General features: G+C 42.3%; 1 protein-coding gene across 7 annotated transcripts in view; it reads right to left on the minus strand.

Moving 5' to 3' along the window:
• Sord (sorbitol dehydrogenase) overlaps positions 1 to 14,288 on the minus strand; it is a 58,217-nt gene that overhangs the window by 23,189 nt on the left and 20,740 nt on the right. For all 7 annotated transcript variants that reach the window (XM_078049681.1, XM_078049682.1, XM_021726509.3 and 4 more), the window contains 5 exons: positions 11,611 to 11,770; positions 6,381 to 6,499; positions 4,920 to 4,985; positions 3,671 to 3,846; positions 590 to 711 (listed from right to left, as the gene is read on the minus strand). In XM_078049681.1, coding sequence (XP_077905807.1) covers positions 590 to 711; positions 3,671 to 3,846; positions 4,920 to 4,985; positions 6,381 to 6,499; positions 11,611 to 11,770 — 643 coding nt within the window. The remainder of the gene's footprint in view (positions 1 to 589; positions 712 to 3,670; positions 3,847 to 4,919; positions 4,986 to 6,380; positions 6,500 to 11,610; positions 11,771 to 14,288) is intronic.

A 14,288-nucleotide genomic window follows, 5' to 3' on the forward strand; every position in this document is an offset into this window, starting at 1 on the left:
TCAGGTTGGCAGAGCTTATTGGAAAAATGGTACTTAGCTGAAGGTATGGAATTATAGATTCTTAAGTTGGGAGTAAGGGACATTGCTAGAGCAGGATGTCCCAGACAGTGGACCCTCAAAGGGGAAAGGCTGAAGCTGAGGAACAAGGGTGAGGTGAATTAAGGCCCTCTAGTTCCCCAGGATGGGCCCTGGAATTCAAAAATGAGGGCAAAGGGACTTGATTTCTTCTCTCTCTCTCTCTCTCTCTCTCTCTCTCTCTCTCTCTCTCTCTCTCTCTCTCTCTTCCTTTCTTTCCTTCTTCCCATTGAAGAGGGAAAATGGAGGTCTGGCCTCATAAGAAAAAAGAAAAGAGAGGGCTGGATAAAGAGTGGCAGACAGCTAATGAGAGCATGCTTCAAAATCCCCTCTCTGTATGTCCCTCCCTCTGTTTGAGAAGTACATGTTTTCTCTTTGGATCTCTATCATATCACATAGCAGTCAGTGTGGTCAGGGAGTGCCCCTCATGAATAAACAGGTCCCAGAGTCAGTGTGGGGCCTGCCCCGGTATTGCTGGCAGCTGGCCACCCTGGCTTACCCACAACATACTCACGTGTTGCAATATCGAAATACGCCCTTGATATCCACCTCTCGGACGGCTGCATGCACTAAGGGTACAGTGGTCATCTCAGAGCCCATTCCCACAAGTACCAGAGTCCCACCAGAACGAGTGGCCTGAAGAGAAAGGAAAACTCAGAAGGTAAGAGAATGTGGATATACAATTTATGTTAACACACTATTGTCACACAAATGTCTTCTGACTACATCAGGTGAATATCCAAAAATTTCAGAGAATATGAGTCCTGCTATGCTGCAGAACACGAGGAAAAAACTCAACAAAGCAGCAGAGCAAACATTATCATCTTTAAATAACCTGAAATAATACACTTGACCAAGAGAACATCTTCCAAAGCTTTATAAATACAGCACCAAATACTGGCATCAGTATTTTTTTTTTAATTTTTTAGTTGTAGATGGATACAATATCTTTATTTTATTTATCTATTTCTGTATTTATTTATTTATTTTTACGTGGTGCTGAGGATCTAACCCAGTGCCTCATACCTCACAGGCAAACGCTCTCCCACTGAGTTACAACCCCACCCGATTTCCATGTCTTGACACTTGCTCTTCCTGCAGACCACCCCTCCACAAGGTAGGCCTTTCATACACCTCTAAGCAACAACCCTCTGACCTCACCAACAGTAAAAAAACTACCAGCTACTGTACAAATGGGCTTTTGGAATTATAAAGTTTAAAAGCATCTTCCTACAAGCAGGTTTGCAGAAATGTTTTTGTTCCAGAGGCATTCATCCCAATAGTCCCAGCCATAATGGATTTGGTCTTCCCTGAATATTTATCTGGAAAATGAGTGCTCTGCTAAGGACATGGAATTATAGATTCTAGTAACATACTCCCTGGACCACTCAAAGGAGGGTCAGAGGTGGCAGAACTTCTCCTGACAATTTTCATGTAACTCCACGTGAGTATTGTGCCCCCTCCAGAGCTTTCTGGGGATCACTGTGCTCTATATTGTGAGAGAAAGAAAAATGGACAATCCATTCACGGTTAAGTTTTCATGATAATCAGAAGGAGCAACAATCACTTACCAGAAATATTCCAAGTGATAAACAGAGTTACACAAAGGCGCATGGCCCAATCCACTCTTGGAGGGGAAGGATACACCATGAAGAGAGGCTTGCAGTACCAGGAGCAAAGGTAGGGCTCTAGGTTGCAGCCATGTGCACTGACTTCTAGCACTCAGAAGCTGCAGTGCTAGAAGTGACTTGTCCTCTCAGCCAGTCTCTTGTGTGTAACAATCACAGTGCTCAGCTAGTGTGGTCTCAACATTTGGCTGTTTTGTGTTTTTACTGATACACAGAATTACTTACAAGCCACCAGGGAACATAAATGAATCAGGAAGATCCTGCTGTTCACAGAGGAATATGGGAGAAAGGGGTCAAAGTTGTGGGTAAGCCACAAAAGCTATTGACTGAGAAATTTTCCAGGAAAACTTCTTCCCCATCAGCAATTCTCTACCACAAACTAGCCACTCCAGGATGCCAGGGTCCAGCAATTTCTGATCATAGGTCAAGGAATGTTGAGACTACCTGACCACTCTGCTGTGGATGTGATGTCTAGACCAAGGTGACATTAATTCTACCCCAAGGCATAATGCCATACCTCCTCCCAAACACCATGCAGTTATCACCTGCGCAGGAAAGTGATGCTCAGGTATGTCTATATTTGGTGCTACTCCCTAGATCAGACATCTCTTCAGGCCTGGTAAGGCCATAGGATTACATTCACCTCCATGCCTGGCAGACAGGCCCCCACTGGCAACAAATGGAGATGACACACATCCCATCATCTGAGTTTTGGTTTCTCTTTGCCCTTTCCCATATGGCAACCTGTCTATATCAGAGAGCCAAGGGCTAGCTCATTCTAGTTGTAACTCAGGACAGGGTAAAATGCTACTTGCTCCTTCCTTCTACTATGTCCTTAGCCCCCAATGCCTCTGGGCATTTTGGTAGGAGGAGGGCTAGGTAGCTCTTCCAGGATGCTGGGCCTGTGGGTATGCCACAGCTGTAGGTGTGAGTTTACCCAGAATATCTCACATGCTGCAAAGTAACCTTGTGTGACTCAGAAGGAAGGCAGAAGCCCACACTATTGGGAGGAAGCAGTCTAGAAGGTGGGGCAGGGGTCCCTGGCTTGCTGCCCTCCCCAGCCTAGGCCCTCCCATCCTAGCACATTTGCTCATCTACTCTTTCCCTTCCTCTCCTGAGCAGCAGGGCAGAATAGGGGAAGCTCTGGAGCAGGCAGGATGCACTTGAACCTGACTCAGTCACTTAGAGTCATATGCTTGAAGCAAAGTCTACAGGACCCTCTCCACATAAAATGATAAATGATTTTCAGAGCTATTGCACAGATTAGGCCTCATGTATATAAAGTACCTAGAAGAGGACCTGGCATACAGTAAGACTTGGAATCTAGAAGTTATTCTCTTTCTCCCTTTTTCCTCATACTCTGATCTGTCATTGCTCCTCCCTCCCCTTACCTACAACGCCTGTCAGTTTCCATGAATTGCTGATGGGATGGGTCCTCAAGGAGCAAATCAGACATATGCAGCTTATACGTTCCAGGAAAGAGCACAACACTAGCCACTGTGGCCCTGAAAATTCACCTCACCTTTGTGACTAACTTAATCAATGGCTGTCACTTTGTATCAACAGTGACCCAAAAGTACAGTTTTCCCCAATAAAACAAGATAGGGATTTACCACACAACTAAGACATGACTAGCTGTTCCTCCTGTTGATGGTTTTACCAAGAGGGTACCTTAACGACCATGAAATGACCTTGAAGGCAACCCCATCCTAAAGCTGCAAGCTACTAACATCATTCATGTGTGTCTGTCATTATGTTGGGTACCCTGTGACTCCATGGTAAGAGTTACTATCTCTGCATTCCAGACAAGAAAACAAAATGCTGAGAGACTAACCAATTCTGCTTGGGGATCAAACAGCCAGTGGGTGGAGAATCCTGACAGTGGGACTTCTCACTTCTGTTCCCTTCACTGCCCTACGCTGATTCCCCAAAGCAGCCCGACAGTTTGTCGCCCGCAGTTCACTCACGTAGATGCCCGTCTGGATGCAGGACTCTGCCCCTGTGCACTCAATGGTGACAGCTGGCTTGCACCCCAGTAGATTTTCTATTTTACTGGCGATTTCCTGAGGGCTCTCCTTGGAGACCTGAAGAGTGAAATCAGCCCCAACTTCCTTGGCTTTGGACAGCCGAGAGGCAGACAGATCTAAAGATGAGCAAAAGTTTCTTTTAAACTGAGAAATCAAATGACTGATTAGAAAAAAAAAAAAAAAACAGAAGTGCAAGCTCCAGTGTAGTGAGAGGTGCTTCTGACCCCTACACACTGTTGCACATAACACACACACACACACACACACACACACATGTTCATAAATTCCTTCTCACACAAGACACATAATCGACACCCTTCTACATCTTCACAAAGCCCCACAAATACCACACAGCTACACACATTTTCATACTTTTTACATACACACACACACGCACACATAAAACCTTATGTATGCATGTACATATGGATAGATGGGTTTATGATGCACACCACCAACTCCCCACATACAAATACATCCTCTTGATCTCCTAAGCTTGAAAAAAAAGACCAAGAGCTAAGTTTCCTTTTAGAACTGAGAGGAAAGTAGGAGGTCCACACAGAAAGAGACACAACCTCTTCTCCAGAGTAGCTACTCCTTCCTTTCACAAAAGGCTCCATCCCGAGTTGGTCATACCTATGTAGACTTTTCAACCCTAAAACCCAGAGAAAGAAGGAGCCCCCTTAGAATCAGAACCCATTGTTTGGATGTGGTTTGTCCCTGAAAAGTTCATGTGCCAGAGGCCTGGTATCCTACATGGAAGTTTGAAGGTGGGACCTAGTACAAGGTAATTAAGTCCTTGCGAGTGCTGCCAACAGAAGGGATTAATGCTAGTCTTGCAGAGTGAGTTAATTCTCCTGAAAGTAGTAAGTCTGACCTTTGAATCTCTCTGGTCTCCTGTCTCATCATATGATCTCTTTCACACATGCTCCAGCCACTGTGATGCTATGGGCCCAGGGGCCCTCACCAGAGGCCAAACTAATGGGGCTGCCCAATCTTGGACTTTCAACCTCCAAATGGTGAGCTAAATAAACCTCTTCTTTAAAAGTACCCAGTCTCCAGTATTTATTTTATTTTTTTTACAGAAACAGGAAATAGACTAACATAGGAAGAGAATGTATCTCATGCCTCTGCCCTAAACTGTGGATCCAGATGTTTCACCCTCAAGGAAATTTTAAGAAAATCTTACCAGTCACTACAACTTTAGCTGCTCCCATTGCCTTGGCCACAAGCAAAGTGACCAGCCCAATTGGCCCTAAGCAAAACAGAAAAAGGGAGAAGTTTGTGTATTATCATATATCAGCTCATTCCCTTGCCCAGGCCATGGCCAAGAATTGTATCTTTTGTATTGCTATCATTTAGCCCAGCACCTGGCACATATTAAGACCTTAACAACGGTTTGTGAATGCAGAGGTAAATGTTCTATATATGAAACATGCTCCTAGCACTAGGTTCTACTTGATTTTCCTATAACTCAGCACTATAAATTTTCCACTTATACTTGGGCATTGCTTGAAGATAAATTCAAAACCCAGAGGATTTATACTTTTTCAGCATATTAGAACCAGAAGGTTCAGATGTTTTCCTACCCTAAACTTCATAAGAAATCATCATGTTTCCCCAAGAGAAATACCCTTTCTGGGTGTCCTCCAAAGATCCTCTGGAGGGAATCCTTAAGTGTGGTGGCTCTCTGGGTTGACCATCTTCAGGATATTCAGGTATCCATGAACTAGCCCCAAATCACCTGTTTCGCCACAGAATCTGCATATTAGGTGGCACTGTGGCTTTAATATAAAATCTAGAACCACAAAATGGAGCAAAAAAAGAATATCTTTTGGGTTCATGTTTTGTACACACCCTTGAAACCAACTTTATGAGCTCCCCTAGAAAAAAAATACATTCATTCACTTCTGCATTCACAGTTCATGGACGGGGTTTGGCCATCACTTTTCTGGTGTGACTCCAAAGTTCCAAAACTTATCTTTTCCTTTAATATCAGGAAATCAAAAGCATTTTCCTAGGTTTGCCACAGGTTCAAAAACAATCATTGAATTCATTTTTGGGTAGATACCAGGGCTTGAACTCAGGGGCACTAGGCCACTGAACCTCATCCCCTGCCCTATTTTGTATTTTTATTTTAGAGACAGGGTCTCAATGAGTTCCTGGCTTTTGCTGTGGTTAGCTTTGAATTTGCAATCCTTGTGCCTCAGCCTCCCAAGCTGCTGAGATTACAGATGTGTGCCACAATGCCCAGTAGAATTCATTCTTTTTTAAATACTTTTTTTTAGTTGTAGTTGGACACAATACCTTTATTTTATGTATTTATTTTTATGTACTACTGAGGACAAAACCCAGTACCTTGCACATGCTAGGCAAGTGCTCTACCACTGAGCCACAACCCCAGCCCCAGAATTCATTCCTAAAATGAATAAAAGGGTTATGTTGCCTAGGAAATCTAATTATTATCATGTCTGCAGACATTTTAGTTATTCAGCAAAGTGCTAGTCACTGAGGGAATGAAACACTATAATCCTACCCTACTCAGAAAGATTCTAGAACTAATCCCAGTCTTTCAAGGGGAATAAGATGGACAAGAGGTCCCCATATCCTCAGTCACTGCATCCATAATGAAGTGTCAACTGTTTCTTACCAGCTCCACACACAAGGACTTTCTTCCCCAGGGAGATTCCACCTCGCTGGCAGGCATAAATTCCCACAGAGAGTGGCTCAATCAAGGCCCCTTCCTCAAAGGTGACATTGTCGGGAAGCCTGAGGAGTCATTCAACATGCACAGTTAGATCTTCTAGATTAAGTAAAATAGCAACAATAGCATTAATCTCTAGGATATATAAAGAACTCAAAAAACTTAACACCAAAAAAAACAAATAACCCAACCAATAAATCAGCTAAAAAACTAAAAACACTTCACAGAAAAAGAAATACAATCAATCAATAAATATATGAAAAAATGTTCAACATCTCTAGCAATTAGAGAAATATAAATCAAAACCACTCTAAGATTTCATCTTACTCCACTCAGAATGGCAATCATCAAGAATAGAGGCAAAATTAATGTTGGTGAGGATGTAGAGAAAAAGGTACACTCATACATTGTTGGCAGAACTGCAAATTGATGCAACCACTATGGAAAGCAGTATGGAGATTCCTCAGAAAACTTGGAATGGAATCACCATTTGACCCAGCTATCCCACTCCTCGGTTTATACCCAAAGAACTTAAAATCAGCATACTATAGTGACATGGCCACATCAATGTTTATAGCAGCTGAATTCACAAATAGCTAAACTATGGAACCAACCCCAGGTGCCCTTCAATAGAAGAATGGACAAAAAAAATGTGGTACACATACACGGTGGAATATTACTCAGCTTTAAAGAAAAATGAAATTATGGCATTTGCCAATAAATAAGTTGGGGAATATCATGCTAAGCAAAATAATCCAATGCCAAAAAACCAAAGGCTGAATATTTTCTCTGATATGTGGATGCTAACTCACAATAAGGGGGGGCAGTGTAAGGAAAAACAGAGTTATTTTAGATTAAGTAGAGGGGAATGAAGGGAGGGGAGGGGATAGCGAGAAGAGGGATAGTACAATGAAATAGACATTATTACCTTATTACATATATGACTGCATGACTGATGTGATTCTACAATAAGTACAATCAGAAAAATGAGAACTTATACCCCATTTATGTATGATATTGCAAAGTGCATAAATGAATTCTACTGCCATATATAACTAATTAAAACAAATTTAAAAATTTATAAAGTAAAAAAAATTATATTGTATATGTCCAATGTCACTATAACAGTAACAATAGCTAATATTGAGCACTTATTAATGTGCAGAGTAATACATTAAGCACTTTACACACATTCACTCATGTCAATCTCAGAATAGTTCTGTAGTGGGTACTACTATTTCCATTTTCAGGAAACTGAGTTTAAAGGGTTAAATGACTTGCCCCAAAGGTCCAAAGATAATGAGGAGCTCACAAAATTCCAATTAGAAGTCAGTAATGTCTGATTCCAGAACCCATTTTATTCTTCCCCCGATGAAAATGATTTTTTTTTTGGAGAAATCACTTCAGTGAATGTGATCAAACCATGCTTTAATTTGTTTGCCTTTTGTGGTGCTAGGGATTGAACTCAGGGTTTTGTGCATGCTAGGCAAGTGCTCTACCACTGAGCTACACCCCCAACCTACATTGTGATTTTGTTTATTTATTGGTTTGTTTTTGCAGTACTGACGATTAAACTCAATGGCACTCTACCACTGGGATGCATCCCTGGCCCTGGCCTTGAAATTGTGATCTTACTACCTCAGCCTTTCAAGACACTGGGATTATTGGCTTGTGCCACTGCACCTAACTCCATATTATTTTGTAATGTGCTACTCAAGCTAAGGTATGGAGTGGTTGTCATTAATAGAAGTTCATTTAACAAGGGGTTAACATAGCCAACATTCCAGCATCTCATCATCTTTTCAAACTTTCCATGTGTCATGCTTCACTTTAGCAAACAATCTCAACTATCAGCAGCTTTGAAGATCAGTGACTTAACAGTGGGCATCATTCTGGTACTTGTCCCCATTCCAGAAAAACCACATCTGGTGACAGCAGCTGCCTGGCTGTCCCAGGAGTGGTTAAGAAGGGAACAGGGCCTGTTCCACATAGCTGATTAAATGCTATATCACTTTCAGCACTGGGTTCTTGGTTTTCACTTCTGAATCCACTGGCATCTCCACCTCATCAACAATCCCACTGATGTAGACAGCAAACATTTGCAAAAGGCTTTACGGATTAGACAGTTTTCTAGTCCATTATCTCATCTAATCCACAGGATAACCCTGTCAGGCAGGAAGGACAGGCTTTCTTTTTACCTGATTTTACATTAGAGGAAACTGAAGCTCAATGACATTAAGAGACTTGCCCAAGGTTACAAGGTTGGTTCTAATCAAGACTTGAACCAGTGTCCTGATTCCACACGTTCTGCCTGGCCCACATCAGCTCCCTCTTGGTACAAGCAGTTCTATGGCTAATAGCTAATTTTGACTAATTCATCATTGTCCAGTATTTACATAATGCCCTCAAAATCTCTACACACAGAAACATGAAAACCTTCAACTTATAAACAGAAAATCAACATGGTAGCCCAACATTATGTTCATCTCCACAGTCTTTTTGCTATTGTTACCATCCTTGACAGAATAAATCACAAGGCCTATGTTCAGCTGGCTTCTCCCCCTTCCCTCCCCTCTGCTTCTCTCACATAATTTCCCCCACTCCAACTCATTCTCATTCTGACTGCTGTTCAAACCCTAGTCACCCTACAGGTGCTGATTCCATATAAAGGAAAAAGTTTTATAATGAAATAATAAAGACTCCTAAACCCTTTTAAGGAATCCCACTGCCTCTTCACAGCTGGGCCTCCCACAGAGCTCAGAATGGCTCTAAACTGAGTGCTCCTGGTATCTTGTCTCTGATTTCCCTTGGAATAAGAACATCAAAGAGCGGGCATGGTGGCGCATACCTGTAATCCCAGCTACCCAACAGGCTGAGGCAGGAGGCTGGAAGTTCAAGGCCAGCCTCAGCAATTTAGCAAGACCCTATCTCAAAAAAATAAATAAATAAAAAAGGTTGGGGATGTACTCAGTGGGTTCAACCCCTAGTACTACAGGAAGAGGGTGGAGTGGGGGGGACTAATAACAAAAACAAAAAACACCAAAGAAAAGTGGGTGGAGGTATGGATGGGAATGGTGGTGAGTTAGGCTGTCATCTGGTTGATTGAGAGTTCTACCCATCAGATAGAAGCTGCCTTCTCATACCTGTACCCAACACAGCCAACTATATGAGAAAACCTCTGGGCATGGAGGCAAAAACACAGAAGGCATGAGGAGTGCTGGGGCTAGCCCCTCTGCCATTGACCATGGGAAGGTCACTGGGTCCTCCCTCCCCGATATTGTCCAGTGGGAACTGACAGGGAATGGGAATGACAGGACTCCAAGTTTCTTTCTAGCCTTAACTTTTTTGGACTTTATAAACACCAGAGAATAAATAGCAAGGTAGTTTGATGATTTTACAATAGTGTTTGGGGAACAGACAAAAGTGGTTAAAGGATGATCAAGAAGCCAAGAGGGAGCATGAAGCAGACTAAGGCCCAGGGCTATGCTAGGGAAAGAGGAGAGGAGAGGTGAGCTGTACATGACACCCAAAGACTTTCTTCAACCCTCCTATTGCCACTACTAACCAGAACCCCCTCACTACCACACGCTATTCCCTACAAACTACCACCACCCTATCCTCAGCACAAGGCTCCCTTCTCAGACCTAATCCTATACCTCCGTCTCCCAGACCACAAGACCATGGCTAAGACATACCTTGGTGTCATTTATTGAGCACCAGGCTTTGTGCTGAGTATCTACTATTTCTTTCTCATTAAATCTTATCAACTGTTCCGTGAGAACGATACTATTATAATGCCCATTTTACGCCAATGATATTGAGATTATAAAATTTAAAGAACTTGCTTGAGGTCACACGGTGAGTAAATGGCAGAGACTAGTGGTTAGTCTTGAGCTTTACCACTGTGCTCTTCCTCCTTCCATGAAAACACTGTGTACACCTTGATTTGGAAAGGGCCCAGGAAAAGACAGGCTGATTCAGGAACCACTTGCTGATAGGTGAACTCGGCCCACAAAAACCTGCTTTCTTCTGAAGTAAGCCAGGTGTTGACTTAAACTCATCACAAGGTCTCTGGCCTACAACTCCTCTCAAGGCTTCCAGTGAGCACTAGAAAAACTCAGATCTGTTAGACTGCCCCTGGGAATGGCACGCCGTTTCCATTGGACAAGCCCTATATTGGCTGATAGCCACCACTGGGGCCAGGCTGGGATAGAAGGAAAACACACTTGGGTCAGGTCAGAGGAAGAGGAGGCCATCAGCACCCCAGAGCTCCAAAGCAGAAACTCATGAGGACTGTGCAACACCTAGTTTCTTTAGAACACAGCTTCTTAACTCAAGACTATTTCAGGCATGAGTTGTAGTAGATTAGTAGACACAGGGCATGGGGATGTCTGCCTCCTGGCTCTGCTCTGTACCTGAATCCATTAGCCTTCATCTGCCTCAGTAAACGCTTGTATAAAAAGTGCAAAACAGCTTACTTGCCTGGCATACATGAGGCACTGGGTTCAATAAATAAAAAAAGGTCTATCAATAACTTAAAAAAATATACTTAAAAAAAAGTGCAAAACAGTGCCACCTCACCATTACTCCTGGGAAGGTTAAATAAGATTCACATATAAAGCACTTATTAGCATAAAGGCAGGCATGTGGTAATAGTAGATGTGGCTTTACATGCACTGCCCTCTTTAGTCTTCTGGTGATTAAAAAGTGAAGCAGGGGAAGGTTAAATTATCTCCCCAAAGTCACTCACAAGGAGGGCCTGAATCCAGGATGCCAAGACTCAAGCCCCGACACCACACTATACCTCCTCAGTAAGCCTCACTGTCACTGTTTGCTGTTGTTATCAAGGTCACTGTTATAGTTTCCCTTTCTGGTGGCTATAGAAGAAACCAAAATGAAGGATGGATGATGGCAAGTTCTCTCCAAGATGATTATAGGGCTCAAGTGATTTGAGTTGCAATTTTCTATTTTTGCTCCAAACTAAAAGATGATAAACCAATTACTGTGAGTCAATTTTAGTCCCTTCATCAGTACCACCAAGAAGGGCACGCCTGCCAGGGAAATGCCCCATGTTTAGAATTTGAGCTGAAATCACCACAGGAAACTAGAAGAAAAAGTACTAAAAAAATAAAGGGAAAGAGGTCCCTAATGGCACAGCTGGATGGTGAGCACTCACTTGTAGCAGAAGTCAGCATTGTGCTTGTAGAATCGGCAGAGGTTCCCATCATCAGGGGGTGTGGCACAGAAGAAGATGGATGGTGACAGATTGTATCTGCCAATCTTGCAGAACTCATCATTTTCTCGGGGAGCACCAGGCTCAATAGTAACACGATCACCTGGAGAGGAAAATATGGTGGCACACTGTCATCTGACCCCTCTTTGGCTTCTTGTTTTCCAACCTTTGAAAACAAGAACAGGATAGAGATATGGTGAAGGCATGCCAGCTCCTGGGCTGATGCCAAATGCAAGAATCTAGCCTAAGGATCCATCCTCCTCCTTGGGGACCCAGGGTACCCTAGACAGGCCAAGCCTGCTAGTGTTTCCAAAAGGAATTCAGGATGCAGAAAAGGATGATATTCTGGGAGGAAAGAGCCAGCCCACTTCTCCAAAGACTGGTTTGGCCTGCCTTGTGACAAGCCAACCTGCCTCTCCAGCTCCACAAGCCACTTTCCAGCTTGGGAAACACAGAACCAGTCCTATATCTAAGGCAAACCAGGTCTGGCTTCCCCCTCAAATCCACTGTGAAAGGGGCAGCTAGTGCATGGAGCATGCAGACGTTTTTTCTTCACTTGTTTTGAAAACACAGGACAAGACCTCTACAAAGACAAGAATTATAATTATAGCCTGTTTTATGTTCAGTATGGTTGTGTTTAGACAATAATTAGGAGTCAACTGATTCCTGGTTGGCAGAACTGTGAGGGCCAAGGACCTGTAGAGGCCCAGACTGTACAATAGAGGGTAATATATTCAAGGCTGGTGAATAGCTAGTCTGTCATATTTTTATGTCTCATTATCCTGCTTGGAAACCCAGCCCAAGAACTGCTCTCCAATAGGTTTATCCCCCCTATATTTTTATTATGAAAAATTTGAGACATACATCAATGATCAAAGAATTGTGTAAGTAAATATCCAGATACCTTCTACCTAGGTTCTTCAAGAAGCATTTAGCTATGTTCACTTTGTCCTGTATTTATCTATCCACCCTCCCATTGCATCTACCCATCTCTCCTCCAGCCATCAATCTTCTCTCTGAATAAGCTATCTGCTGTCTTTCTGTGTTCCACCTTGCAGGCGGCCAACATAGCACGTGACCAGCATGACCAGTGTTTGTCTCCCCTTTTGATGGGTGTGGTATTGTCGGTCACCTTGTGATCTGGTTCCCTAGGTAATCATAGACAGTAGCCCCGCTCACCTGGTAGTCAGGTAGCTACGCTCACTTGTTCCTTTGTGATATTACACCTTGCCCTATTTGGAATTGAATGTTCCATGGAAACGCCCTTTGTGTGTCTCCTTCTCTTATTCTGCCTTTGGGTGTGGCCTTCCTAGATGTCAGTCAACCTGCTGACAGCAGACATCATGAAGCTAGACTCAGCCCCTTGAAACCTGACTCCTTGCCTCATTTAAATGGCTTCTCCTCAATAAAAGGGGTCAGCCCGTGCTCTCTCTCTCTTTCTGCAGACCCTTAAGGTCAGAGAAGCCATCACAGCACCCCTAAAGAAAAAGGTACTTCTTTCTCTTGTGTGGTTATTTCACGCAGTCCAATTATTTCGGTTTCCCTGGAGTGACCCCTGAGTATTTAAGTTGCCAGGAACACAACACAACGTATCCATGGAATAGTGTAGATCCTATTAAACATCTGGTGTTCATTAGTGGCAGTGATGGTAATAATACTGACAGAAATATATAATAGTAGGACACTTGTTTTTATTGTATTTATCATTATAATTATCTGAACTGGCATTATTGCAGAGGAATTTCAAACTATAAGATAGTTAGATTAGGGGGCTGGGGTTGTGGCTCAGTGGTAAAGCACTTGCCTAGCAATGTGAGGTCCTGGGTTCCATCCTCAGCACCACATTAAAAAATAAATAAATAAATAAAGATCTTTTTTAAAAAAGATAGTTAGATTATATATAAATTAGAAATATTTCCATGCCTTAGATTTATCAGTTTACATTATGTAAATAACTATTAAGAAATATTCAATGAGTAGTTTTCTTCTCTTAGGATTAGTTGATTAGAACTTGAAATCAAAATTAGCATATGAGCAAGTGCAGTGGCACATGCCTGCAATCATAGTCTTAGCAACCAGTGAGACACTATCTTATAATAAAAAATAAAAAGGGCTTACAATAATGTACTCAGTGGTATAGCAACCCTGGAGGGAAAAATTAGCTCATGAATCATTTTAAATAAAAGCTTTGTATTCTTAAAAAAAAAAAAAGTACTCACAGAAATCCCTTGAGACCATTATAATGCATTCCTCACCTGTACGTCTCTTCCTTCTTCCTCTCTGACTCCCTATACTTTCTCTGCTGCCCAGTGAACTTTCTGCAAATTATACCATTAAGGGTGATGTCTCCAACTTGACATTCAAGGTTTTCCATGATCAGGTATTGTTCAATTTTATTACTGAATAAATTATTACCGTAATAATTTACTACTATAATTATTTTACATTATAATAATACAATTCACAGTTGTATGGTGTTTTTTAAAGAGGAACTTTGATAAAAACTATGCAATTTTATCATGTCCACTAACTCTCCAACCAAAAACAACTGCTCTGAAAAAAGAGACATATAAGCAATCCAGACAGGTTAGTTACTATAGCCTCTGTAATCTCATTGTTCT

The sequence above is a fragment of the Ictidomys tridecemlineatus genome, chromosome 5 (genome assembly GCF_052094955.1).
Source record: "Ictidomys tridecemlineatus isolate mIctTri1 chromosome 5, mIctTri1.hap1, whole genome shotgun sequence".
Classification (NCBI taxonomy): domain Eukaryota; kingdom Metazoa; phylum Chordata; class Mammalia; order Rodentia; family Sciuridae; genus Ictidomys; species Ictidomys tridecemlineatus.